Here is a 25,805-nt window from a genome sequence, read left to right as displayed (position 1 = left end):
CAAAAAGGAGAGAAAGAGAAAGAGTATGAATAAGATATCTTGAAAAATAAACAAAAAACTGGGGGAAAAGCACTCCATCAACCCTAGGGACCACCACCACCCTGGCATTCTCATTCTCTGTGGTCTGTGCAGCATTACATTGCCTAAGGATTCATCTTCTTCTAAAACAAAGTTTTTTCATTAAATTATTTTATTTATTATTTGCGTGTGTGATTGGGGGTGGGAGGGACATGAGTGGGGGCCACAGTGCATGTGTGGATGCCAGAGGTAACTCTGTAAAGTTGGTCTTCTCTTTCCACTTTATGTAGGCTTCAGGGATTGAACTCAGGTTGTCAGGTTTTCATGCCAAGCATTTTTTACCCAAAACTATTTCTTTAGAAAACTAAAAGTTTTCTCTCCTTCCTGCATCTTTACATTTCCAACAGCCAGCACTTTGTCTTATACATAACAGATACTTTAAAGTCTGTCTCTACATTTTACTTAATAGCAATTTTTTTGGAGACAGGGTCTCATTATGAAAAGACATGGCTAATCTGGAACTGCTGTGTAGACCAGGCTAGCCTTGAACTCACAGAGATCTGCTGGCCTCTGCCTCCCAGGTGCAGGGATTAAAGGAGTACACCACAATGCTCAGCTCTACTATCAAATTTGAATACAAATAAAAATGTAAAACCTTGGGGGCTGGAGAGATAGCTAAAGCACTGGCTGTTCTTCCAGAGGACCCAGGTTCAATTCCCAGCACCCATATGGTGCTGCACAGCCACCTCTAACTTCAGTCCCAGGGGATCCAACACCCTCTTCTGGACTCCAGGCACCAGGCATACATAAGACACTCAGACATACATGCAGACAAAATACTCCCATACATAAATAAGTAAAAATTTAAAAACTAACCACGATACAATAGAATTATTTAAGAACTTTCCTAAATTTATTTTTATTTTTAAAAACTGAGTGTGTACGTGCACACACGTGTGCACATGTGCGTGAGGGTGCTCAAAGAGTCCAGAAGAGGGTGTCAGATCCCCTAGGCTTGGAGTTATGTGTAGCTTTTGGCTGCCTTACACTGGCGTTAGGAATCAAACTCCTGTCCTTAACAAGAGTAGTATACACTCCTAACTGCTTAGCCATCTCTCCAAACCCAATTAAAAACTTTTTTGTTTTGTTTTTCAAGACAGGGTTTCTCCGTGTAGTTTTGGTGCCTGTCCTAGATCTCGCTCTGTAGACCAGGCTGGCGTCAAACTCACAGAGATCCGCCTGGCTCTGCCTCCCAAGTGCTGGGATTAAGGTGTGTGCCACCGCCGCCCATCTCAATTAAAAACTTTTAACAGCCAGAGAGAAAGACGAAAAAAGCCTTAAGTGTAGAGCACAGTAAACTCTCACAAATTGAATACATACACAAGTTAAGAACTAGACAAAGAAATGGAACTATATGTCCAGGCATGGTAGTGTAGATGTAACCAACTGTCTTATTAAATAAGAAACACAGAACCAATGTAAAAGAGAAAGCCAAGAAGTCAGGGTGAGATTTTAGCTCTGAGCTCTGACCTCTTGGCTTTCTCTTTTACATTGGTTCTGTGTTTCTTACTTAATAAGACGGTTGGTTACATCTACACGGTAGGGCACGCCTTTAATCCCAGTACTCTGGAGGCAGAGACAGGCAGATCTCTCTAAATTTGAGGCCAGCCTGGTCTCACATATCAAGTTCTAGGCCAGCAGGGCTACAAAGTGAGACCCTGTAGAAGAACTTGGGATATCTTGTACCAGAAAGTAAAGATGATACCGTCTTTGATGTTGCTGTTTGTCTTTTTGTATTTATTACTATTATGTTTATGTGTGATGTACACATGTGAGTGTGGTACATGTGTCACAGTATGCATGTGGAAGTAAAAGGACAACTTTAAAGTCAGTTCTTTCCCTTCACTATGGGCTCTGAGGATTGAACTCAAATTATCAGGTTAAAGACAAGCACTCTTACCCAATGAGCCCTCTCCCTGGGCTAAAGATACTGTTAATATTTTATGACGCCAAACAAGAACAATCAAAACAGATAGACTGTAGGCTTTTCACAAGGCAAATGATTCAACGACATTTAAAGAAAAAGAACAGTCTTAAAGACTGAAAGAAATACAAGACTGTCCACATGTAGTATGTGGGTCTTTTGGATCCTAATCTAAAACAAAAATGAAAACACCAAGAAGGGTATATTTAGTACAATTAATGCAATATTAATACAAATGGATACTATATTAAGGAGTTATTGCTTACAGCTGTACCCTGAATATTCTTTAATATATTTATCATTTAGAGATATTTACTGAAGTACTTGTGAAATACAACATGATGTCAAGAGATTCACATTAAAATACTATAGCACACAACAAAAAATGAGAAGAGAATGGATGAAAAAGATCACAAAAGTAATTATGAAATATATAGTCAAAATGACAAAGCACCTGGGTATGGCAGCATATGCCCGTAATCCTAGCCGTCAGAGCTGAGATAGGCGGATTGCATAGTGAGACCAGGCTAGACAAAATAATGCAATCCAGGTTAACAGGGACACACGGCAAGACTGTCTTTACAAAGACTGCAGCTCTGACAGCTGGCAGGCTAGTCTGGTCGAGTTCTGGCTCAGACTGTAGGCTTCTCACTTGTCTTCCTCACAGGCTGTCAAAAAGCTCAGTTTAGAAAGAAAATATATTAAAAATAACTATACTCCTTAAACAACAGTATTCACATTTGCTAGTGTTCCATCATCTAAAACAGTAAGGAAGGTGAAAAGTTACACACACAGTTTCATGACGTAACAGCCACACATACAACTGCCCAAACAGGTTACCTATTTCCTTCAAGTCCAAAATGTCTACACTTGTTTTCTATGTGTGAAATCACTGATTTGAAATATGCACTACTAGTTTCCCTTCACCTTCCTTCTTGTCCCCTGCCCCTGTCCCATGTCTCTGTCACTCAGTTTCCCTCTCTCTCTGGTGTGGGAACGGAGTCTCTCAAGGATTCTCAGAAATCATCTACTCCTCTCCTCAGCAAAGCCCAGTTTCAAAAGTAAAGAACTGGGTTAGGCTAGGGTTGTAGCTCAGTGGTAGAATACTTGGCTAGCTTTGCATGGGCTCCGGGTTCAATCCCTTCCAACACTGTAACCAACCAAGCATAATTAATTAGATAGAATGGCACAGCTAAACAACCGTAACAGTTAGTATTGACTAGCAATTTGGCAGGATCTAGAACCACATAGGAGACAAATCTCCAGACACTATGATTCTCTACTAGAGGGAATCAGGGCTTCCTTTAGAGAGAAGCTGCTACCAGGGCTAGAGCAGACAAAGCACAAGATGTATGTAGAATATCTTACTCTATCAATTCCCAAATAAACTATTAAAGAACAGTACTGAGACACAGTCAAAAAGACACATACACATCCTGAAGAGGGCCCACTTAGTCAAATTGGAGAAATAACAGTAAGAGATTACATCCCAGAGTAGAAACAATAAATTCAAAACTGATATAAACTGAAACTTTGGCATCAGAATACACAATTTCAAAGTATCTCTCCATGAAATACTAATTTCAAAGGGAATAACTTTACAGTGAAGGAGGCAAGCAGATACCAGTGAAGCAATGGTCAGTAAACATTATCAGTACTGAGTAACGAAAGTAATGTGTCGCTAATACTATGCAGTGGTAACTGCTTCGGGGCTCTGACAGTTTTGTCAAAGACAGGCAGTTTTAATACAATCAAGAGAAGTTATCAGGCAAATACAAATTCAAGGATGTTCTACAAAGTAATGATCCCTAAATTATCAAAATTTCAAAGTTATAAAATCAAGGAAATACTCAGGAATTATTCCAAATTCAAGACAACCATTAACATATGGCAGTTAAAGTTATTCTGAACCTATCCTTTTTCTTTCTTGAGACAGGTTTCTCTGTGTAGCCTTAGCTGTCCTGGAACTTGCTCTATAGACCAGGCTTGTCTCGAACTCAGAGATCCTCCTGCCTCTGCCTCCTGAGTGCTGGGACTAAAGGCGTGTGCCACCACATCCAGCTCAATCTTTTTTCTAAGAGACATTATGGAGGACAATCCCAGTGCCTGGAGGTTACATATTAGCAATACACCACGGTTAGTGCTGATTCTGATGGCACCATTGGGTATCTTTACAAGTATTCTAGATCAAAGAGGCATCAAGTTGACAGCTTACTTTCAAATGGCTCAAGGAAAAAAAATCTTTTATGACTATATTTGCAGCCGGGTAGTGGTGGCGCACACCTTTAATCCCAGCACTCAGGAGGCAGAGCCAGGTGGATCTCTGTGAGTTCGAGGCCAGCCTGGACTACAGTGTGAGTTTCAGGAAAGGTGCAAAGCTACACAGAGAAACCCTGTCTTGAAAAACAAAAAACAAAAAAATAAAAAAATAAAATTAAATGACTATATTTGCAATCATTCTATAAATCTGAGGTTTTATTTTGTTTTGTTTTACAATGTCGGAAATCAATGTGAGGGCACAGTGCATGGTAGGCAAGCCCCATCCCTGACCCAAACTTAGAGTTAAAAAAAAATAATCAAGTATTCTAAGCAAAGTAAGAAATGAACACCTTGTTTCATAAATATTAGGGAAGTATTACCTGATACACAGAGTAAGTGTTTAGAACACTTCACTTTTGTTTCAATCCCAAGGTAACATGGGCAAGAGACAAAGGAAATTCCATGAGGAAGCTCCTTTTCAAGAGCCTGGGCTCTCAGCATGGGGATCCCCTTTGTAAACATGGCCCACTCAAGGGCTGAGTGTGTAACTCACTAGTAGCATGGGGACCCCCTTTGTAAACGTGACCCACTCAAGGGCTGAGTGTGTAACTCACTAGTAGAAGTCTTGCCTGCCATGCCTGAAGCCTTGGGTTCAAATCTCAGCACAGAAAAAGAAATCCAGAAATACTCCATCAAGCATTTTACTTCAGTTAATTCTTTGCCTGCACATTATCTAAGAAAAGAAAAATGTGAGGGAGGGCTGGTGAGATGGGTTAGCAGGTTAAAGGTGCTTGCTTGCCTTAAAGCCTAGCCAACTGAGTTCAGTCCTTGGAATCCACATAATGGTGGGAGGAGAGAACCAACTCACAAAGTTGTCATCTTGACCTCTGGACATGCCCTAACACGCACACAGTAGCAATATTTTTTTAAATGTTAAACCCTACTCTTACGTCTCCACAGCGCCTCACACATAAGTGCTAAAAATATCCATGAAAATATGATACTGGAACAGAAAAGTAAAACCCAGAAATGAGGCAGACAATGACTATTATTAGTTTTTTAAAGTGACTTACTTATATTTAGTATGGAAGCATCATTTTTCCTAACCAAACTACTAACTGAATCAGCCCCTGAAAGGTCTGTCACAACTGTTACACATACTTCATGAGATTTCCAAATGAACTAAAACCTTCTAGCCTCTATTAAGGTAACTAGGCAACAATGACACATAACCAACATATTACTCAATCTTAGCACACTGGATCATTGCCTTCAGGCAACAAATACAAGTTATGATGCTATCCTTCCCCTACAGGTCACTTCTTATGTCATAGCCACATCATTACAAACTGCCAAGTGGAGCTGGGGCGATGGCTCAGTGAGTAGACCGATTGTTCCACAGTATGGAGACCTGAGTTCCAATCCCCTGGTAGTGGCATCCCAGTGCACCTTCAACCCCAGTGCAGTAGGGGCAGAGACAGGTGGGTCCTAGGGGCTCACAGGCCAGAAGAGACAACTCCAAGTAAAAGATCTTGTCTCAAAAATAAAGTAGAGAGCAACAAAGCCAGGATACCTGACACTGACCTCTTACTTCCACGTGCACACAGAGGCAAATGTACCTCCTCAACTACATACAAATTTTTAAAAAGAGAGCCAGGGGCCAATTGTCTGTTAAACACTTTGTCAGGCCACAAAATGCCAACATTTTTTATATTAACAGAGTGAGCAACCAAATCACATCCTTAGTAACAGTGGTAGTCAATGTCAAAAATAAAAACAGGTTGGGTGTGGTGTTACATGACTTAATCTCAATACTTAGGAGGCATAGGCAAGTGACACTCAGTGAAGTTTGAGGCCAATCTGGTCTACAGAGCAAGTTCCAGGACAGTCTGGTCAGGTCAGGAAAAATAAACAACTAAATAAACTAAAATCAATCAATTTAAGACTACTTTCTAAGTAATTCTCAAAATCTACCCACATCTTCCATCTTTCCACTGCTTTAATCCAAGGTACCAGGACTTCTCATAAGAATCATTACGGTAGGACCAGAAGGTTGGCTCAGTGAGTAGAGGCTCTGGAGCAGGTTCAATACCAATCTCAAAAACACACAAGTGAAAGGAGAAAGCCAACTCCTACAAGGTAGGTGTCCTCTGACTTCCAATATGTCCCCCACCCAATAAACACACAAATGTGTTTGTTTTAAAGAATTAATTACTACAGCACTTAGCTTTATTTCTCCCCAACACCAGGACCAAGAAGAGCACTTTCACCATCACTGAGAGTCCTGTACTTCTCTCTCTGAAGACTGCACTGGGCAGATCTCACAAAGCTCTAGCCGCCTCTTTGTTTGAGAATGAAGAGCATTGTACTCTTACCTTGCAGGCTACATCCACTAATCGCAGCTGGGTAGCTTGATTTTCGGGTAGTTTACTGCCAATTGCAAGCAACGTGTCCAACAGTTGAGCTAGGACTTGATGAGACTCTAGGAAAGAGAAAAGGCTGAGTTTCAAAACTTCAAGAGAGATCATTGCCAACACTAATTTACTTTGGTAAGGAACATAGGTTCTTATTTATTAATTTTTGTCACATAGATCCTACTGCCTAATCTTTCATCCCCTAAACCAAAAGCTAAATATCCAAAACACTTTGGTCTTGAAAATTTGAGACTTCCATGGGATGGGGCTAACCTTTGACTCTGAAGTATCTTACTGCTCCCTGCTGAGGTGTCAAAAAACTATTCAGTTCCTACGTATCTCTTGAACGAGCATTCCCAGCTCTGCTTTTTATTGACGTGTCCTCTCCTTTGCATTACTCTCCTCTACCTCTCACATTCCAGGCTGGCCTGGAACACACCAAGTAGCTAAGGATTACCTTGAGTTCTAGGTCCTCCTCCCTTCCAGGAGTATGAGCATGTGTCACCATACCTGATTCCATCTATGCTTTACAAACTGTTAGGGTTTCTATTGCTGCGAAAAAACACCAGGACCAAAAAGCAAGTTGAGGAGGAAAGGGTTTATTAGGCTTACACTTCCACATCACTGTTCGTCACTGAAGGAAGTCAGGACAGGAACTCAAACTGGGCAGGAACCTAGAGGCAGGAGCTGATGCATAGGCCATGGAGGAGTACTGCTTACTGGCTTGCTTCCCCTGGCTTGCTCAGCCTGCTTTCTTACAGAACCCAGGACCACCTGCCTAGACATGGTACGACCCACCCTGGACTGGGCCCTCCCTCATTGATGCCTTACAGCTGGATCTCAAGGAGGCATGTCCTCAATTGAGGCTTCTTCCTTTCTGACAACTCTAGCCTGTGTCAGGGTGACACACAAAACCAGCCAGCACACAAACCTACCTCTTCACTCAGTGGTTCTACATTCTCCCAGTAAGCATAGATCTCATCCTCAGCTTCCACAGTCCACTAACTATAATCCTCTAAAACAACACTTTTTGTGTCATTATGCATGGTACAATAAGCTCTGAAGAAGCAAGTATATACTATATCTCCATGTCCTCATCCAGTGCTTGCCAAAGAATTATAGCCCTCATATATATGCTGAACTAAAATGAAAAACTTTTAGTAGAGAGTATGAATCACAACACTCTTGGAACAAAGTATACAGTATGCTGAATAACTAGGAGTCTCTTTATCTATGGTGTCCACAAATATCAGGCTGACTTTAGTAGTAACTTCACTGAGTTCAACTACATGATCTCTATGGTTCTATCCTGTTCTATCCCCTGCACATCTTGGTATGCCAGAAACTTAGAACTCAGAAGAAGGAAAGATTAAATCTCTAAGAAATGATTAGGAGACAAGATTAGAAGACTTAGCAAAATAGGGGGCTGGAGAGATGGCTCAGAGGTTAAGAGCACCGACTGCTCTTCAAGAGGTCCTGAGTTCAATTCCCAGCACCCACATGGTGGCTCACAACCATCTGTAATGAGATCTGGCAACCTCTTCTATGTACATAATAAATAAATAAATCTTTAAAAAAAAAGACTTAGCAAAATAAATAAATAAATAAACTAGCCATGGACATTGTATAATCAGAGTCTCTTTTAAAGGCTAGGATAGGGTTAATATCAAAACTCTCTGTGGTGGTTAGAATAAGAATGGTCTCTATAGGCTCATATATTTGAATGCTTAAGGAGTGACTATTTGAAAGGACTAGGAGGTATGGCCTTTTTGGAGGAAGTATGTCACTGGGGGTGGGCTTTGAGGTTTCAAAAGCCCAAGCCAAGTCCAGCGACTCTCTTCCTGTTGCCTGTGGATCTGGATGTAGAACTCTACTTCTCCAACACCATGTCTAACTGCATGCCACCTGCTTCCCACCATGATGATAATGAACTAAACCTCTGAAACTGTAAGCAAGTTCCAATCAAATGTTTTCTGTTATAGGAGTTGCTGTGGTCATGGTGCCTCTTCACAGCAAATAGACTAAAGCTGGGCAGTCTACAAAGTGAGTTCCAGAACAGACAGGACTGTTACACAGAGAAACCCCATCTCGAAAAACCCAAAATAAAACAAAAAACCCACTGACTTAGAAGCTGAAGAGTTGCTATCAGGAGTAGGGTATTGCTGTGATAAGCATGACCATGCTGCCTACTGGTGGAATGTGGACTTTGGATTAGGAGAGCACTTGAACATTTTAAGCAAGGCTTAACAGGCCATACTAGTAGGAAGGTGGAAAACAGTGGTGCTGAGAACAGTGTAGATTACTGCAGCCCAACTCAAGAGGTTTCAGAGATGAATATTAGTAAATGGCCTAGAGATCCATTCTTGTGATATTTTAGCAAAGAATGTGGCTGCTTTCAGCTCTTGTCCAAAAATTCTGCCTGAGGCTAAATTGAAGAGTTTTGGATTAATGGCATTGGCAGAGGAGATTTCAAGACAGCCTGACTATTGCAGGTGGTTATGAGTGGCCATTCTTCTGCAGATCTATAATGAAAAGGAATAAGCCGAGCAAGGAAAAATACAAAATGTACAGTTTAAGGAGAAAAGGAGCACCAGGAAGTTTAATGGAGCTAAGTCCAGTGCTCAAGGAGATAAAATGTTTAAAGAAAAGCCTGATGATAAATGGAATAAAAGGAGTATGGTGGCCTCAGGGCAAGAATCCACCCAGCTAAGCTTCCAACTTGTAAAAAGGAATTAAAGAAAAGTTTAAGGAGTAAAGGAAATCATCAAAAATAGAAAGCTGGTGAAAAGGTATTTGAATTAGGGGGCCAAGCTCCAGCCTTAGGAAGCAGAAGAACTTGGCAGTTTCAGCCATGTAGTTCTGGATGGAATCTCCCTGTGGCTCCGGAATGCTGCTGAGACCAGGCATGTGCCTGAGGTGTCCCACATGGAGGCTCAAGAGAGGCCATTGCCTGAAGCTGTGAAAGTAAATCCTGGAGACCCCAAGATATTAGAGATGGCAGAGTCAAGGGATACTGCTGTCTTAGGATTTCTATTGCTGTGAAGAGACATCATAATCATAGCAACTCTTCTAAAGGAAAACATTTAATGGAGGCTGGCTTACAGTTTCAGAGGTTTAGTCCATTATTATCATGGCATGAAGCACGGTGGTATGCAGGCAGACATGGTGCTAGAGAAGGAGCTGAGAGTTCTACACCTTGATCCTCAGGCAGCAGCAGGAGACTGTGTATCGCACAGCTTGAGTATATGAGGCTTCAAAGCCACAGGGACACACTTCCTCCAACAACCCCTCCTAATAGTGCCACTCCCTTCGGCCAAGCATTCAAACACATGAGTCTATGGAGGCCATACCCATTCAACCACCACACCTGCCAGGGAGAGCTAGCAGGGAGTGGAACCAGCCCAAGAGAGAGAAGTGTGTTATAGTCAACAAAGCTGAAAGGAGAGCTGAAAAGGGACATCAGACATGGAGATGCAGAGCTTAGAGTTTGCCTGGCTGGTTTTCGGTCTTGCTTTGATCCAGTATTTCCTCACTATGCTCCCTTTCCTCCCTTTTGGTATGGTAATGTATATCCTGTGCCATTATATGTTGAAAGTATGTGACCTACTTTTTTACTTTGATTTACGAAGGTTACAGTTAAGAGATTGCCTTGAGACTTAGAAGAGACTTTGAATTTTGGCTTTTTAAACAGTATTGAGACTGAGATAGACTATGAGGACTTTTGAAATTGGACTGAATGTGTTTTTACATTTGCTATGGCTACAAGCCTACAGGGGCCAGGGAATGGAATGTGGTGGAGTAAGAATGGTCCCCATATAACTGCTTTTTCAAATATGTTTGAGAACATGTCATCCAGACACCTTGGAGATTAAGGATAACCCTGAAGGTCACTGACCTCCATTTGTTAACAGTAGCATGCCAGCTAAGCCTTTTCATTTTCACAATCCTCTTCAAGCTGGTGTAGTACCTACTTTTCAGGAGTGGCTCTGTGCAACATTTATTGGCCTCCTGAAATTCATTTAGCCCCCCTTTGAAGATACCTTAAAATTTATGAGCCTGAATGTAGCCATTATAAGACCATTAGTTCTGCTCCTTATGAGCTGCCTGTTTTTTCTTTATGGTTCTTAGTTGTTCTTTTGCAGAGCTGCCAGCTTAAGTCGTGCTGGGATCAAGAAAAATGGGCCTTGGCGGTTCGTGTTCCTGGAGTTGTATCCATGCCAGTGGATGCCCACACACTCCAGAAGAGAATTTGACATTGCTGCTGCCATTGTTGTTGTTATAGCAGTGGTGGCCACCGATGCTACTATTTTCTGGGATTACCATTTCATAATTGCTTACTACAGCTAGCACAGTGCAGACCCTGGCAACAAAAGTAGCTACCACAGTTAGTTAATCTTTCATTCTACTGGGCATGATAAATTTAATTCAATAGTTATATACATTTCGATTGGCTTTGAAAATTATAAATTTATAAACTCCAGTTCCATTTGCTTTTGAGATACCATCTTACAAGGACTCCAATTTGCAGTAAGGCTCGTTAAGGAAGGGAATGGCTCAGTTGCCTTTAGCCTACTGGCTATGGGTGGGTTAGGACTTCTGTTGGTCTTTTCTGTGTCGAACACACAGATTGCAAGGCCAGCGCCACTTTGAGATCTTTGGCAGCAGTTAACTCTGCAGCTCACACACAATTGAGCCTGTATGATAATGGGTATTCAGAGATGGGTAATGCCTGGGGGGCACTCAGCAACCTAAGACAGAGCACCTGTGTGGCCTGGGCAGGCGTCTCCATGATAGGTAAGGTGACCTGCTGACGTCCCACACAACCGAAGTCAGAAGCTCATTTTTTAGTAAAAGGGGGACCTGTAGGGCCCTGGCCCCGTTTTGGGTAACTGTTGCCTTGCTTGCTGACCTTGACCTTGATATCCTCTCTATGCTAATTCCCTGCCAGGTTCCACCCTCCTGAATGTTTAAGGGAAGATCCCTGTGTATGTATCCTGCATAATGGGCGTTAACAGCTTAGATGCAAGATTATAAAATATAAAACATCAGTAGCAAACTTCTGTCCTTGGGGTTCTCCCATTGTGCTGTAAGCCTGTATTTAAGGTCTCCTCCCTCCTTCAATAAATGGCATTCGGCATATTTAAAAAAAATGACCCCCATAGGCATATATATATATATATATATATATATATATATATATATATATTTTTTTTTTTTTTTTTCCTGGAACTCACTTTGGAGACCAGGCTGGCCTCGAGCTCACAGAGATCCGCCTACCTCTGCCTCCCAAGTGCTGGGATTAAAGGCGTGCGCCACCACCACCCGGCCATAGGCTCATATATTTTAATACTTAGGTAGTGGTACTATTTGTTGGAGTAGGTGTTGCCTCAATGGAGGAAGTATCACTGGGGATACACTTTGAGGTTTCAAAAGCCCAAGCCAGGTTCAGAGGCTTTCTCTCTTCCAGGTGCCTAGAGATCTGGATGTAGAACACTCAGCTACTTCTCCAGCACCATGTCTGCCTGCTGCCATGCTTCCTGCCATGAAGATAATGGACTAACCTCTGAAACTGTAAGCAAGCTCCAATTAAATGCTTTCCTTTAAAAGAGTTGCTGAGGTCAAAAAAAAAAAAAAAAAAAAAAAAAGAGACTTGCCTTTAGTAAAGTGGCAGGATACAAGATCAACTCAAAAAAATCAGTAGCCCTCCTATACACAAATGATAAAAGGGCTGAGAAAGAAGTCAGAGAACATCACCCTTTACAATAGCCACAAATAATATAAAATACCTTGGGATAACACTAACTAAACAAGTGAGGGACCTAATTGATAAGAACTTTAAATCTCTAAAGAAAGAAATTGAAGAAGATATCAGAAAATGGAAGGATCTCCCATGCTCGTGGATAGGTAGGATTAACATAGTAAAAATGGCAATCTTACCAAAAGCAATCTACAGATTCAATGCAATCCCCATCAAAATCCCAACACAATTCTTCACAGACTTGGAAAGAAAAATACTCAACTTCATATGGAAAAACAAAAGACTCAGGATAGCTAAAAGAATACTATACGATAAAGCAACCTTTGGAGGCATCACCATCCCTGACCTCAAACTCTACTATAGAGCTACAGTAATAAAAACAGCTTGGTACTGGTATAAAAACTGACATACGGACCAATGGAATCGAATTGAAGACCCTGACATTAATGAATTGAAGACCATGCACATATGAACACCTGGTTTTTGACAAAGGAGCCAAAACTATACAATGGAAAATAGAAAGTATCTTCAACAAATGGTGCTGGCATAACTGGATCTCAATATGTAAAAGATTACGAATAGATCCATATCTGTCACCATGCACAAAACTCAAGTCCAAGTGGATCAAAGACCTGAACATAAATCCAGTTACACTAAACTTAATAGAAAAGAAAGTAGGAAGCACTCTTGAACGTATTGGCACCGGAGACTTTTTCCTAAATAAAACACCAACGGCACAGACCCTGAGCACAACAATTAATAAATGGAACCTCTTGAAATTGAGAAGCTTTTGCAGGGCAAAAGACACAGTCAATAAGACAAAAAGACAGCCAACAGAATGGGAAAAGATCTTCACCAACCCCACATCTGACAGAGAGAGGATTGATCTCCACAGTATATAAAGAACTCAATAGCCGGGCGGTGGTGGCGCACGCCTTTAATCCCAGCACTCGGGAGGCAGAGCCAGGCGGATCTCTGTGAGTTTGAGGCCAACCTGGTCTCCAAAGCGAGTTCCAGGAAAGGCGCAAAGCTACACAGAGAAACCCTGTCTCGAAAAACCAAAAAAAAAAAAAAAAAAACTCAAGAAACTAGACATCAAAATACTGAACAGTCCAATTAAAAAATGGGCTAAAGAGCTAAACAGAGAATTCACAAAACAAGAATCACAAATGGCTGAAAGACATTTAAAGAAATGCTCAACATCCTTAATCATCAGAGAAATGCAAATCAAAACGACTTTGAGATACCACCTTACACCCATCAGAATGGCTACGATCAAAAACACCAATGACAGTCAATGTTGGAGAGGATGTAGAGCAAAGGGAACACTCCTCCACTGTTGGTGGGAATGTAAACTTGTACAACCACTGTGGAAATCAGTATGGCGGTTTCTCAGAAAATTAGGAATCGAACTACCTCAAGACCCAGCCATCCCACTCAGGCATATACCCAAGGAATGCTGATTCATACCATAAAGATACATGCTCAGCTATGTTCATAGCAGCACTATTTGTAATAGCCAGAACCTGGAAACAACCTAGATGCCCGTCAACGGAAGAATGGATGAAAAAATGTGGTACATATACACAATGGAGTACTACTCAGCAGAGAAAAACAATGAAAGCATGAAATTTGCAGGCAAATGGATGGAACTAGAAAAAAATCATCCTGGGTGAGGTAACCCAAACCCAGAAAGACAGTCATGGTATGTACTCACTCATAAGTGGATTCTAGATATAAAATAAAGAACAATCAGACCACAACCCATAGAACCATGGAGGCTATATATATAGCATGGAGGTCCCTAGGACAACTGTGGCTTATAATAAATTTCGGTTTTACTCAATTATTGAAAAAAAAAAAATAGCCAAACGAATGGAAACACATGAACTATGAACCAAAGGCTGAGGGGCCCCCAGCTGGATCAGGCCCTCTGAATAGGTGAGACAGTTGATTGGCTTGATCTGTTTGGGAGGCAACTAGGCAGTGGGACCAAGTCCTGTGCGCATTGCATGAGTTGGCTGTTTGAAACCTGGAGCCTATGCAGGGACGCTTGGCTCAGTCTGGGAGGAGGGGACTGGACCTGCCTGGACTGAGTCTATCAGGTTGATCGCAGTCCTTGGGGGAGGCTTTGCCCTGGAGGAAGTGGGAATGGGGGGTGGCCTGGGGGTAAGGGGAGGAGGTGGGAGCGGGGAGAACAAGGGAACTCGTGGCTGATATGTAGAACTGAATAGTATTGTAAAATAAAATAAAAGGGAAAAAAAGAGAGAGTTGCCGAGGTCATGATGTCTCTTCACAGCAACAGTATACTGATGAAGACCCTTTTAAATATTTCCAGTTAAAGCTAGTATATAAAAAAGGCAGTGGTGTCACATGCCTTTAATCCCAGCACTCGGGAGGCAGAGACAGGAGGATCTCTGTGAGTTCAAGGCCAAGCTGGTCTACAGAGTGAGTTCTAGGACAGCCAGGCTACAGAGTGAGACCCTGTCTCAAAAAGCCAAAAACAGGAGGAATAAAAGAAAAATGAAAGGACACTTTACTGAGTTCTCAGTTCTGCCAACACCACGAGTCAACTTTGCCACATACCATGTAGCCCTGAACAAATTACGTTAACTTCATTGAGCTTTCCTTTACCTATATGTAAAACAGGGATACTAGGAGCTAGAGAGAGAGCTCAGCAGTTAAGAGTGCTTGCTGCTTTTGCAGAGGTCCTGAGTTCAATTCTCAGCAGCCACATCAGGCAGCTCACAACTATCTGTAACTTCGGCTGCAGGGATCTGATGTCATTTTCTGGCCTCCATGGGTACACACACACACATATGCACATACACACAAAAACACATACATAAAAAACATTTTTAAAATATATTTAGAGCCGAGCAGTGGTGGTGCATGCCTTTAATCCCAGCACTTGGGAGGCAGAGGCAAGAGGATCTTTGTGAGTGTGAGGCCAGCCTGAGCTACAGAGTGAGTTCCAAGAAAGGCTCCAAAGCTACACAGTGAAACCTTGTCTCAAAAATAAAATAAAATAAAATAAAATAAAAAACCAAACTATCTATCTCTCTCTCTGTCTGTCTGTCTGTATTTAGAACCAGGCTTGGTAATGTACACCTTTAATCCCTAGCACTTGGAGAAGGAAGCAGGCAGGTCGCTGTAAGAGTGAGGCCCATATGGTCTCAAGTTCAAGGCCAGCCAGAGCTACATAGTAAGACCATGTCTCAAAAACACCAAAACAACAAAAGAACAAAAACAAGCAAACAAACAAAAAAACAAAACAAAACAAAAAACTTGGAATTATTTTTTAAAGAGATAGTAATATCTATCTTCTATGTTAAATAAGTTGCTATAAATATACAGCACTTTGTAGAAGTCACAAATGAAAGTTATTAAGATAAAGCTATAGACAGAAAATAGAAACACTTTTTTTTGAGACAGTCTCTAGCCCAGTCTGACCTTGAACTCCCTATGCAGGCAAGGATGACCCTAAACTTTTGAGTCTCCCGCCTCTACCTCCAAGTGCTAGGATTACATGGTGAGCCACCACGTGCAGTTTATGTGATCACAGGGGGTCATAGCTAGGACTTCATACATTCCAGACATGCACTTCACAACTGAGCTATAACCTGCACAGCCTATGCAGTGGTGGAGTCGAAGCCACAGCTTCATGAATGCTAAGTAAGCACTCCACAACTGAGCTACAACCCTCCCATAAAATGGTACTGTAGCCCTAATACAAATACATGTACATATCTCTATTGAACCATCTTCAAATTCCTTTGAAGAACAAGGAGTGTGGCTTATGCCAGGGGACTCAGACTGAGGACTATTTCAAGCTTCAGGTCATCTTGGGTACCTAGTGAGTTGCAGGATAGCCTGGGCTAGAGTTAGACCCAATTTTTTTTATTTTTTTATTTTATTTTATTTTTTTTTTGTGGCTTTTCCAGACAGGGTTTCTCTTTGTAACCACCCTGGTTGTTCTGGAACTGTAGACAAGGTTAGCCTCAAACTCACAGAGATCTGCCTACCTCTGCCTCCTGAGTGCTTGGATTAAAGGTGTGCACCACACCACCCAGTCGAGACCCTATCTTTAAAAAAAAGGTAAATAAAATGTTCCTTTTAATAACAACCAACACAAACCTTTGTTGTAAATTCTCTACATAAGAACTAAAAATTTCTTCTCTGACTATACAGCTTTTAAGTTGCAACTTACTTTCATTCTGTAGTATGTTAATGGCATCATCTATTATGCAGTCTGGAGAGAATCCTGCAGTCTTTGATAATAATCCCAACAATGATGCAATTTTCAGTCTCACAGATGGATCATTTTCCTAGAGGGAAAAAAAAGGCAACTGTCATTTGTGGTGATATTTTATTTATATGTTAATAAATAAAGTTTGCCTGGATATGAGAGGAAAGAGCAAGCCATTTTAAGTAAACATAAAAATCAGGCAGTGGCAGCACACACCCTTAATCCAATCACTTGGCAGGCAGGGTCCCTGTGTGTTCAAGGCCACATTAGGGAACAGAGTCAAGGTGGTGACACACGCCTTTAATCCCAGTACCAATCACAGAGACCTGGAGGTCTGTACAGACAGGCAGTGACAAGGAAGTGAGGCAGCTGGGCTAAGAGCCAATGAGAGGGCAGAACAGCAAGGCAATAAAAGCCTGGGTAGACAGGAAGTCGTGGCACTTGGAAGCTGTGGCATGATGAGGTAAGGTTAGCTGGTGGCTATTCCTATTTCCCTGATCTCTAAGGCTTTCACCCCTATATTTGGCTCCGTATTTTTTTATTTAATAAGACCGCTTAGAAATTCGTCTACAGTCATTTGATAATCTACTCTTAGCTATCAAACACACAGTATACATGAAACTGACATCCCAAAGGATATTCAAAGACCCAACTATTCTAGGGCTTCATTCTGAAAAATTAACTCATACACCTCAAGTGAGTTTCACTCTACCAATGTAACCCTCAATACTACGAACGGAAATTTTTACATTTCCATGATGTCGTTAACTTCTAAACTAAAAAATGTGCATTTGACATTAAAAGTACCTTATCTCCACTATTCAGTCAGTGTTGGATGTCACAGACATTTTCCCCACCAACAAGGCTAGCACTGGACCCAGCATCACTGCTGGAGAGTGGGAGTGACAGGTGCCACTGTTATCACTAGAAAAAACTCTACATCACCAACTTTTGTGGATCACCAGATCCAGATTAGAAAGCTGGGATAGAAAAGTACAACCGACTGAAGATAGATCTGCAAGGGAGAAAAAAAATAAGATGTCTGGTCATTTTAGCTTGAAAATTAGGAGATGAACCTCTAAGATTGCTGTGCTAAGAAATTTCTCTGCAAGACAAAAGAACATGTCCCTTTCTTCACCATACTGTATAGTTAAGTATGTGGCACAATATCCAACGCTGAAAAGATGATAAATGAATATATATTGGAGGAGGGGTGCCTTATCAGTGCTGACATTAAGCAATCTTTCTATACCAATGACAAAAGTATTTAAATTTGGGTTGGAAAAATCAAACTGCCATCCAAATGTGATCATAACCAGCCCACACCTCACCTACGTATTTTTGGTTGTGGTTTTGTTTTTTACTTCCCATCTATTTATTTATGTGTGCACACACGTATGCAGGTACACGTGTACCACAGCACATGGGTGGCGGTCAGAAGACAACTTCCGAGAGCTGGTTCACTGCTTCCACCTTGTTGAGCCTGGGTCTCTCCTTTCTGTTGTACTACATACCGCAAGCTAGCTGGCCCACAAACTGCTAGGTGGTTCCTCTGCTTTTGCCTCCCATTTCTCCATAGGAGTGCTGGGATTACAGGTGTGCTGCAGCATCCAGCTTCCTGTTTGTCTGTGTGGTTGGTTGATTGGCTGGTTAGTTTGCTTTGGTTTTTTAGACAGGGTTTTTCTGTGCAGCCCCAGCTGTCCTGGAACTCACTCTGTAGACTAGGATGGTCTCAAACTCAAAGATCCACCTGCCTCTGCCTCCTGAGTGCTGGGATTAAAGGTGTGCGCTACCACTGCCCTGACAGCATCCAGCTTCTTTATGTGGGTTCTGGGAATTCAATTCACGTTTATATAGCAAGCACCTTTACCTCACTGAGCCAACCTCCCTAGCCTGGTTTTTGGTTTTCTGAGACAAGGTCTGCTTCTACAGCCCACGATGTCCTGAAGCTCACTGTGTAGCTCGGGCTGGCTGCAATCTCCATCTCCCTGTCTCCACCTTCTCAGCACTGGGATTACAGGCATGCACCACAACCAGCTCATCTAGTGTCTAAGGAAGCAACAGACACAACCAGGCCTAAAGCAAGGGAAAGGAAAACAGATATGGTCAGAAGACCTAAAACCCCGCCTGTTATGCCATTTAGTATGCACATTACTTTTGGAACATCATTTTTGTACAGTTAATCTTCAGGTATAAGTGAAGAGAAAGAGAAAGTGCTTTGAAACCAGCCAGAGGTAGTATAAAGACAAACTCATTACAAAAATGAATATAAATAGGAGCTAGAGAGATGGCTAGATGGTTAAGAGCACTTGCTCCTCTCGTAGAAGACCTGGGCTTGATTACCAATGGTAGCTCACAACCATTTATAACGCCAGTTCTAGGGGATCTGATGCCACTCTGGGCTGCACAGCAAGGCATTCTATAAAAAGGAAAAAATGCCACTTTACCTTAAAAACAAAGTAAAGGGCTATTACAGTAGGCATGAAGGCCTTAAACAGGGAACAGCAGGATGAGGGGCACACTACATTCCAGAGGTGACCGCAGAAAAGACATGGCCGATACTCTTTGTGCTCTCCCTCCTCTACACACAGAACTCACAGTCCTTTGAGCATGTCATCTACATGCCTGTCTCCACTTACTAGCCTGCAAGCCCCTGAGGACAACATATACCTCACTTTAATCTCAGTATCCACGGTGCCTAGAATATGAATGACTACCTTCCCGCTTCTCTGCAACATTAACTCATTCTGCAGGCAGACACAGCACAGCTCTTACAAGTAATCCCCCGGGTTCTTACCTTATAATAATGTTCCAAGAGAATCCTAACTACCCCCTCCACGCTTTCTGCCTCGACAGGCTTCCTGGCAAACTGGAGTAGGTACTGCAAGGCATCTGCTGGGGAGGTGGCTTTACACAGATCGATGTGGAGAGCAGCAGATTTACTTGGTTTTGTTAGCCGGAGCTTCTTAGTAGCGATTTCCTCCTGCTGCTGCTGTAAGACAGTAAAGAAGGTAAGATGTGAAAACAGTCTGCAAATTTAACTTGGGTTCATTTGGTGGAAATAATCTTTCCTTTCTAACACACAGCTTAGCTAACAGAACTTAGAAATCCAGGATCACGGGGCCAGGGAGACGGTTCAGTGGTAAAAGTGCTCGCTATCAAGCCTGACGATGACCTGAGTTCCAGCACCAGACCCTGCGTGGTGGAAAAAAGAACCAGTTCTTACACACACACACACACACACACACACACACACACACACGCACGCACGCACGCACGCACGCACGCACGCACGCGCGCGCGCGCGCGCACACACACACACACACAACTGCACAGAATAAGTAAGTATTAAAAAAATGTGTAAGTTTGTATAAAAGGGAACCTATCACTGTAGGTTCCTCAAGTCCTAACAAAATAGGCAGGCATAGAAAAATGTCATAATCGCCGGGCGGTGGTGGCGCATGCCTTTAATTCCAGCACTCGGGAGGCAGAGCCAGGCGGATCTCTGTGAGTTCGAGGCCAGCCTGGGCTACCAAGTGAGTTCCAGGAAAGGCGCAAAGCTACACAGAGAAACCCTGTCTCGAAAAAACCAAAAAAAAAAAAAAAAAAAAAAGAAAGAAAGAAAGAAAAAAAAGAAAAATGTCATAATGACGCATTTTGTTTACTCTCTAATGTATTACTTTAGTGTAGGCGGCAATGATCTCCCTCAAATTTGCTCTATCAGGAAAATTCTAGTCAGGAACATTATATAATATGAAAAAAAAAAAGCGGCTTTGAAGTCCAAAGAATTATACACTACTAGCTAGGTGAGGCTTTCTCATTTATAAGAAGAGCATCCCAATACCATTTCAAGGGGTTATGTGAGAAACCTAAATTATTCTATTTTTACTATACATACATATAAGCACTAAACACACACCAGTTTCCCCTCTCTCCTCATTTTTCATAACAAAGAAAAAAAAAAAACACCGGAACACAAAGATTTCATTTCATCACTCTATTTCTAACTATGCATACAAAATTTTAAAATGAGTTTTTCTGACAGCTGGGTGTACACACCTACAACCCCAGCATTCGGGAGATGGAAGAGGGGCTCTAAAACACAAATTTAGTTCTCAGTGCTACCTGGATTGCAGTTGGCTCAAAATCGAGGAGTGAATTTTACCCTCTGGGGGTATGTAAGGAAGGGAATATCTACCATTGTAACATTTTAGGGAGCCAGGTCCTATTATTTCTGCCATTAAGGAACACATACTGGTGAGGACACATACACTAGTGTTGTATGGTATTTTGTTTGTGTTCTGACAAATAAAGCTTGCCTGGAGATCAGAGGGCTGAGCTAGCCACTGGTTAACTATAGAGGCCAGGCAGTGGTAGCATACACCTGATCTCAGCACTTGGGAGGATCATGACTTTGATCTCAGCACTTGGGAGGGATCATGCCTTTGATCCCAGCACTTGGGAGGATCAAGCTTTTGATCTCAGCACTAGGGAGGATCATGCCTTTGATTCTAGCACTTGGGTGATCATGCCTTTGATCCCAGCACTTGAGAGGATCAAGTTTTTGATTCTAGCACATGGGAGGCTCATACCTCTAATCCTAGAACTAGGGAAATGGAGACAGGATCTCTGCCCCATTCTGAAACAGGATTCAGTCTGAGCACTGGCAGAGGTAAGAACTCTCTAGTGGCTGGCTGCTCTGCTTCTCTGATCTTTCAGCTTTCACCCTCGATATCTGACTCTGGGTTTCTATTGTTAAGACTTATTAGGACTGAGCTTCACACAGGTAAGTACAGCAGTGCAGGGTGATGAGATCAAATAGCACAACAGAGTAGCATGGAAGCAGCAGAAGAAACTAACCTCTTGTTGAATTTTCAATCAAGTCGTGAAGCAAAAACACAAGGCCACTCAGTATAGGATAAGAAGTAATGAAGAATGGCATACATTTTGTATAAAATAGACAACTACAAAAGTTCAGAGATGTGTAGAAACATGGCATGCTACAAAAGGAACGTAGGAGAGAAGTGACACTATACAACAATGTAAATGCTCTGAATGCCTCTACCTTAAAAAAAGAAAGCAAAACAGACAGACAGACAAAGAAACCCTGCTAAGCTGGCAAGCTTACGATACCTATATTTACAACAGAAAGAAAATATGGTGGGGCTAGAGAGATGGTTTACTGGTTAAGAGCCGCACCTGGGTCAGGTGGCTCACAAATACGTCTGTCTGTCTAACTCCAGCTCCAGTGATCTGACACCTTCTTCTGGCTTCCACAGGCATGCAAACACATGGAATACATTCACACAGACATACACACCAATAAAAATAAATCTTTAATGAAGAAAGGGAAGAGAGGGAGGAGGAAAGAGGGAGGAATACAGAGCCAGAAAATCCCAAAGGAAGCCCCAGATGCAGGTCTGACAAGCTTTCTGACCCTTGATTCATTCAAAGTTCAGAACTAATTTCACAGAAAGGAACAACAAAATATTAACGCCAACTCTCAGTCAAAGCTATTATAAGAGGCTGCAGGGAATGTAGCTCAGTTTGTAGAGTAATGCCTAGCATGCTCAGGTCCCTAGGTTCAATCCCCAGCTTTGCACAAACCAGGATGTGGAGACAGGTTTAGAAGCTAAAAGTCAACCTCAGCTACATAGCAAGTTTGAGGCACCTGGGCTCTATGAGACTTTGTGTTTGTTTGTTTGGTTGGTTTTTTGTTTTTCAAGAGAGTTTCTCTGTGAAGCCCTGGCTGTCCTGGAACTTGCTCTGTAGACTAGGCTGGCCTCAAATTCACAGAAATCCACCTGCCTCTGCATCCTGTGTGCTGGGATTAAAGGCTTGAGCCACCACCACCTGGCTCAGACCTTGTCTTTAAAAAAAAATAGTTGGGCCTGCAGAGATGGCTGAGGGTTAATATCACTTGTTCTTGCTGAGGACCCAGGTTCAATTCCCAGCACCCACCTGGTGGCTCACAGCTGTCTAACTCCAGTTCCAGGGACATAGATGCACTGTCTGGCTCACCAACTATGTGATCCCAAGAGGTAGGCCCTCTGATGCATATTAGACTTTGTAGCCGAACACTTCCCACCATACATGGTACACTGAAATCACTCAAGTATTTAAAAATATAAATAAAATCCCTCCTGTTGAATTAATGAATGAATAAAAGGTTTAATAATCATTTTCCAACAGACATAGTGATGCATGCCTTTAATCCTGGCACTTGGGAGTCAGAGGCAGGCTGATTTCTGCATGTTCAAGAACAGCCTGGTCTCTCAAAAAAATAAAAAATAAAAAGAATCATTTTCCTAAATGGTACTGCTCTGCCTAAAGATCGAGGAATGTTGGTGATTCGCTGGCATAAACTGGGAGCTGGTCAGAAATGCATATCTTGCCTCACCTCACCAACCTATTGAACAGAATCTGCATTTTAACAAAATCCTCAAGTGAGCTGGGTCTGTAGCTCAGTGGTAGAACATGGGCCTCAGCATCCACGAGGAGGTCCTAGGTTCAATCCCACTACTACCAAACAATAAAAACTAAATTTTTAAAAGTCTGCATCATATTTTATATGTATCTGTATACAGGAGGAAATGTGAGATGCAGAATGAAGATCTGCCTCGTCTACAGACATGCTATAGAGCACACTGACAGTTCTGACAGGAGCTTGGTCCACCTATCCTTAAAAAACTCCGAGGGAGGCTGACAGTGTAGCGGTCCTGTGACCCTCACCGGCTTTGTCTGGGGCTTGAATTCTGCAGACCACTTGGCCAGCCCCTTGGAGCTTTGCATATAGCCCACCTTGTCTATCACAGTAGGGAACGAGAGTTAGGAGGGATTCTGCCACCAGCCGAGAACAGAGGGATGCAAATGTAACCCGATCTGGCACGACCAAACTGTGAGAGATTAAAATAAGGTAACGGAGATGAGTTTTTAAAATTATACAGCACTTTGTTTCTCCTGATAATTTTGTTTGTTGTTTTGTTTTGTTTTCAAAGTGGGCTGGGAGTGTGACTCAGAGGTTAAAGTGCTTGCTTAGCATGCTTAGGACCCGGAATTCTATCCCCAGAACTACCAAAACCAAAACCAAGGCAGACTCCACATGAGCACAGCGGCCTCGACCTAACACACCCCCTGACGTGCAGCCCGAGAGCCTGAACCTGAGCCGCTTACACAAGCTTAGGCGCCTGTCTGCAGAACAGCGTGGGGTGAGGACAACCTTCCCGCGCCGACCGGTCCACGACCCCTCCTGCCAGAGCTTACCTGAACCACTTTAGTGAACTCCTCATACACCCGCTTTTTAAGGTGCGCCGCCATGGCTGCACGGGCACTCTGGGCTTCCGTAGTTCCTGAAAGAGCCCTGCAAAACCTCTCCAGTACACCGAATTCCGCCGCAATCCCACAAGGCAGTGGGGTTCGCGGATAGAGAGGCCGCTTCCGGAAGCTTGACTGCTTGGCCGCCCTGTGAGTCCATTGGCGGCCTTGACTCCGGCGGAGCCGGAAGTCTGGGCGCGTCCTGGAAGCTGGGCGGAGTCAACGCCTGAGGCGGGGCGGGGCGGGGCGGAGCTGGAGGCAAAACCCGGAGCTGTGTTCTCCGGGAGGAGCTGAAGTCCCATCCCGAGGTCTCCTGCTAGAGTCTTAGTTCAAACTTGCCCCTGAAGTTCGTTTTCCTTAGTTCCAGTAATTCAGAAGTTCGAGGCCAGCCTGCTCTACAGAGTGAGTAGGACAAGCAGAGTGGTTACAAAGAGAAGAAACCCTGTCTCAGGAAACAAAACAAAACAAAACACAATACCATTAATTTTGAAACACACACACGCACAATAAAGCAAAAGCTTCCTGTAGAATTAATGAAAGGTTTAAGATCATTTTCCTGAATGATACTACTCTACAAGTGAAGATTTAAGTATGCTGGTGATCCTTCCGGGGACCAAGCCTCTGTCAGAACTATCAGAATGTTCCCTGAATCTCTAGAGAAGAGACCAACACTTCCTCTGACAGCTGTGGGAGAGTGAAAAGAATCTTGAGACGGAGGATGAAGCCAAAAGCGCCTGTAAGGCTCTGGTACTTGAACAAGTGACCTCCACTAAAAACATACTGATAATACCTAACCTGACAAAAACATGCTTACAATGGAATAAAACAACACAGAAACAAGAGCAGCCTGTAAGTGAATGTATGTGGTACTGTCAAGTTTTACAACCCCCTCCCCAAAAAAAAGTTAATGTGGGTAGGATATTTAGGGGAGGAGACAGGAGATTAGTAGGTATAGAGGACCCAAAACACATAAAAGATTGTCTTTTTTCCTTCTTTTTGTTTTGTTTTGTTTTCCGAGATCGGGTAGGGTTTCTTTGTGTAGCTCTGGCTGTCCTGGAAATCGCTCTGTAGACCAGGCTGGTCTTGAACTCACAGAGATCCGCTTGCCTCTGCCTCCCTAGTGCTGGGACTAAAGGTATGCACCACCACCGCCCAGCAAAAGATTATCTTTATCCTATAGTCTAAGTGGAAAGAGATACCTAAATAGATGGTTACAGAGCAACCAAAGTGTGCTGGATAAAGGAATATGGCTTAGAAGGGTCAACTTTCCTTAGGAGGATTTTTTTCATCTAACTTTAAAAGAGTACATTTTCCAGAGAAAAAGACGGCATCTCAGACTTCAGAGACAACAGAGCATACAATGTGTCAAAGGAAATAATTAGCAAACAGTACCTTGAATAAATATTAGCTGTTCTTAACATTCCAATATTTGGATATCCTGTCAAATCCATGTCACTAAACTGTCTAAAACTACTAACTGGATGAGTTTATACCTGTCCTCCTAACCCCAGGGAGACTGAGGTAGGAGGATCTTTTCTAGGCTAGCCTGAGCTTCATAGCAAGTCTGTGCCAATTATTTTATGTGTTAAATTAAGAAAAACTGAAACTGGGCTGGAGAGATGGCTCAGCGGTTAAGAGCCCTGGCTGTTCTTCCAAAGATCCTGAGTTCAGTTCCCAGCAACCACATGGTGGCTCACAACCATCTGTAATGAGATCTGGCTTCCTCTTCTGGCATGCAGAACACTGTATACATAATAAATAAATCTTTAAAAAAGAAAAAGAAAAACTGAAACTAAAAGTAGTGATTCA

The 25,805-nt window shown here is 42.5% G+C and overlaps 1 protein-coding gene across 2 annotated transcripts in view; it reads right to left on the bottom strand.

The window, feature by feature from the left end:
- The window catches only part of Ints4 (integrator complex subunit 4), an 80,168-nt gene extending 56,068 nt beyond the window's left edge, over nt 1–24,100 (bottom strand). Inside the window, exons 1-4 of one of the 2 annotated variants that reach the window (XM_076547569.1) lie at nt 23,946–24,100; nt 19,480–19,674; nt 16,644–16,761; nt 6,637–6,743 (exon numbers count right to left, since the gene is read on the bottom strand). In XM_076547569.1, coding sequence (XP_076403684.1) covers nt 6,637–6,743; nt 16,644–16,761; nt 19,480–19,674; nt 23,946–23,999 — 474 coding nt within the window. In that variant the 5' untranslated portion in view covers nt 24,000–24,100. The remainder of the gene's footprint in view (nt 1–6,636; nt 6,744–16,643; nt 16,762–19,479; nt 19,675–23,945) is intronic. The other variant, XM_076547573.1, reaches the window with a different exon arrangement.
- Nucleotides 24,101–25,805: the final 1,705 nt, after the last annotated feature.

This window comes from Peromyscus maniculatus, chromosome 1 (assembly GCF_049852395.1).
Source record: "Peromyscus maniculatus bairdii isolate BWxNUB_F1_BW_parent chromosome 1, HU_Pman_BW_mat_3.1, whole genome shotgun sequence".
In the NCBI taxonomy this organism is placed as follows: domain Eukaryota; kingdom Metazoa; phylum Chordata; class Mammalia; order Rodentia; family Cricetidae; genus Peromyscus; species Peromyscus maniculatus.
Note: the sequence above shows the minus strand (reverse complement) of the source record. Positions and strands in the feature narration are given on the sequence as shown.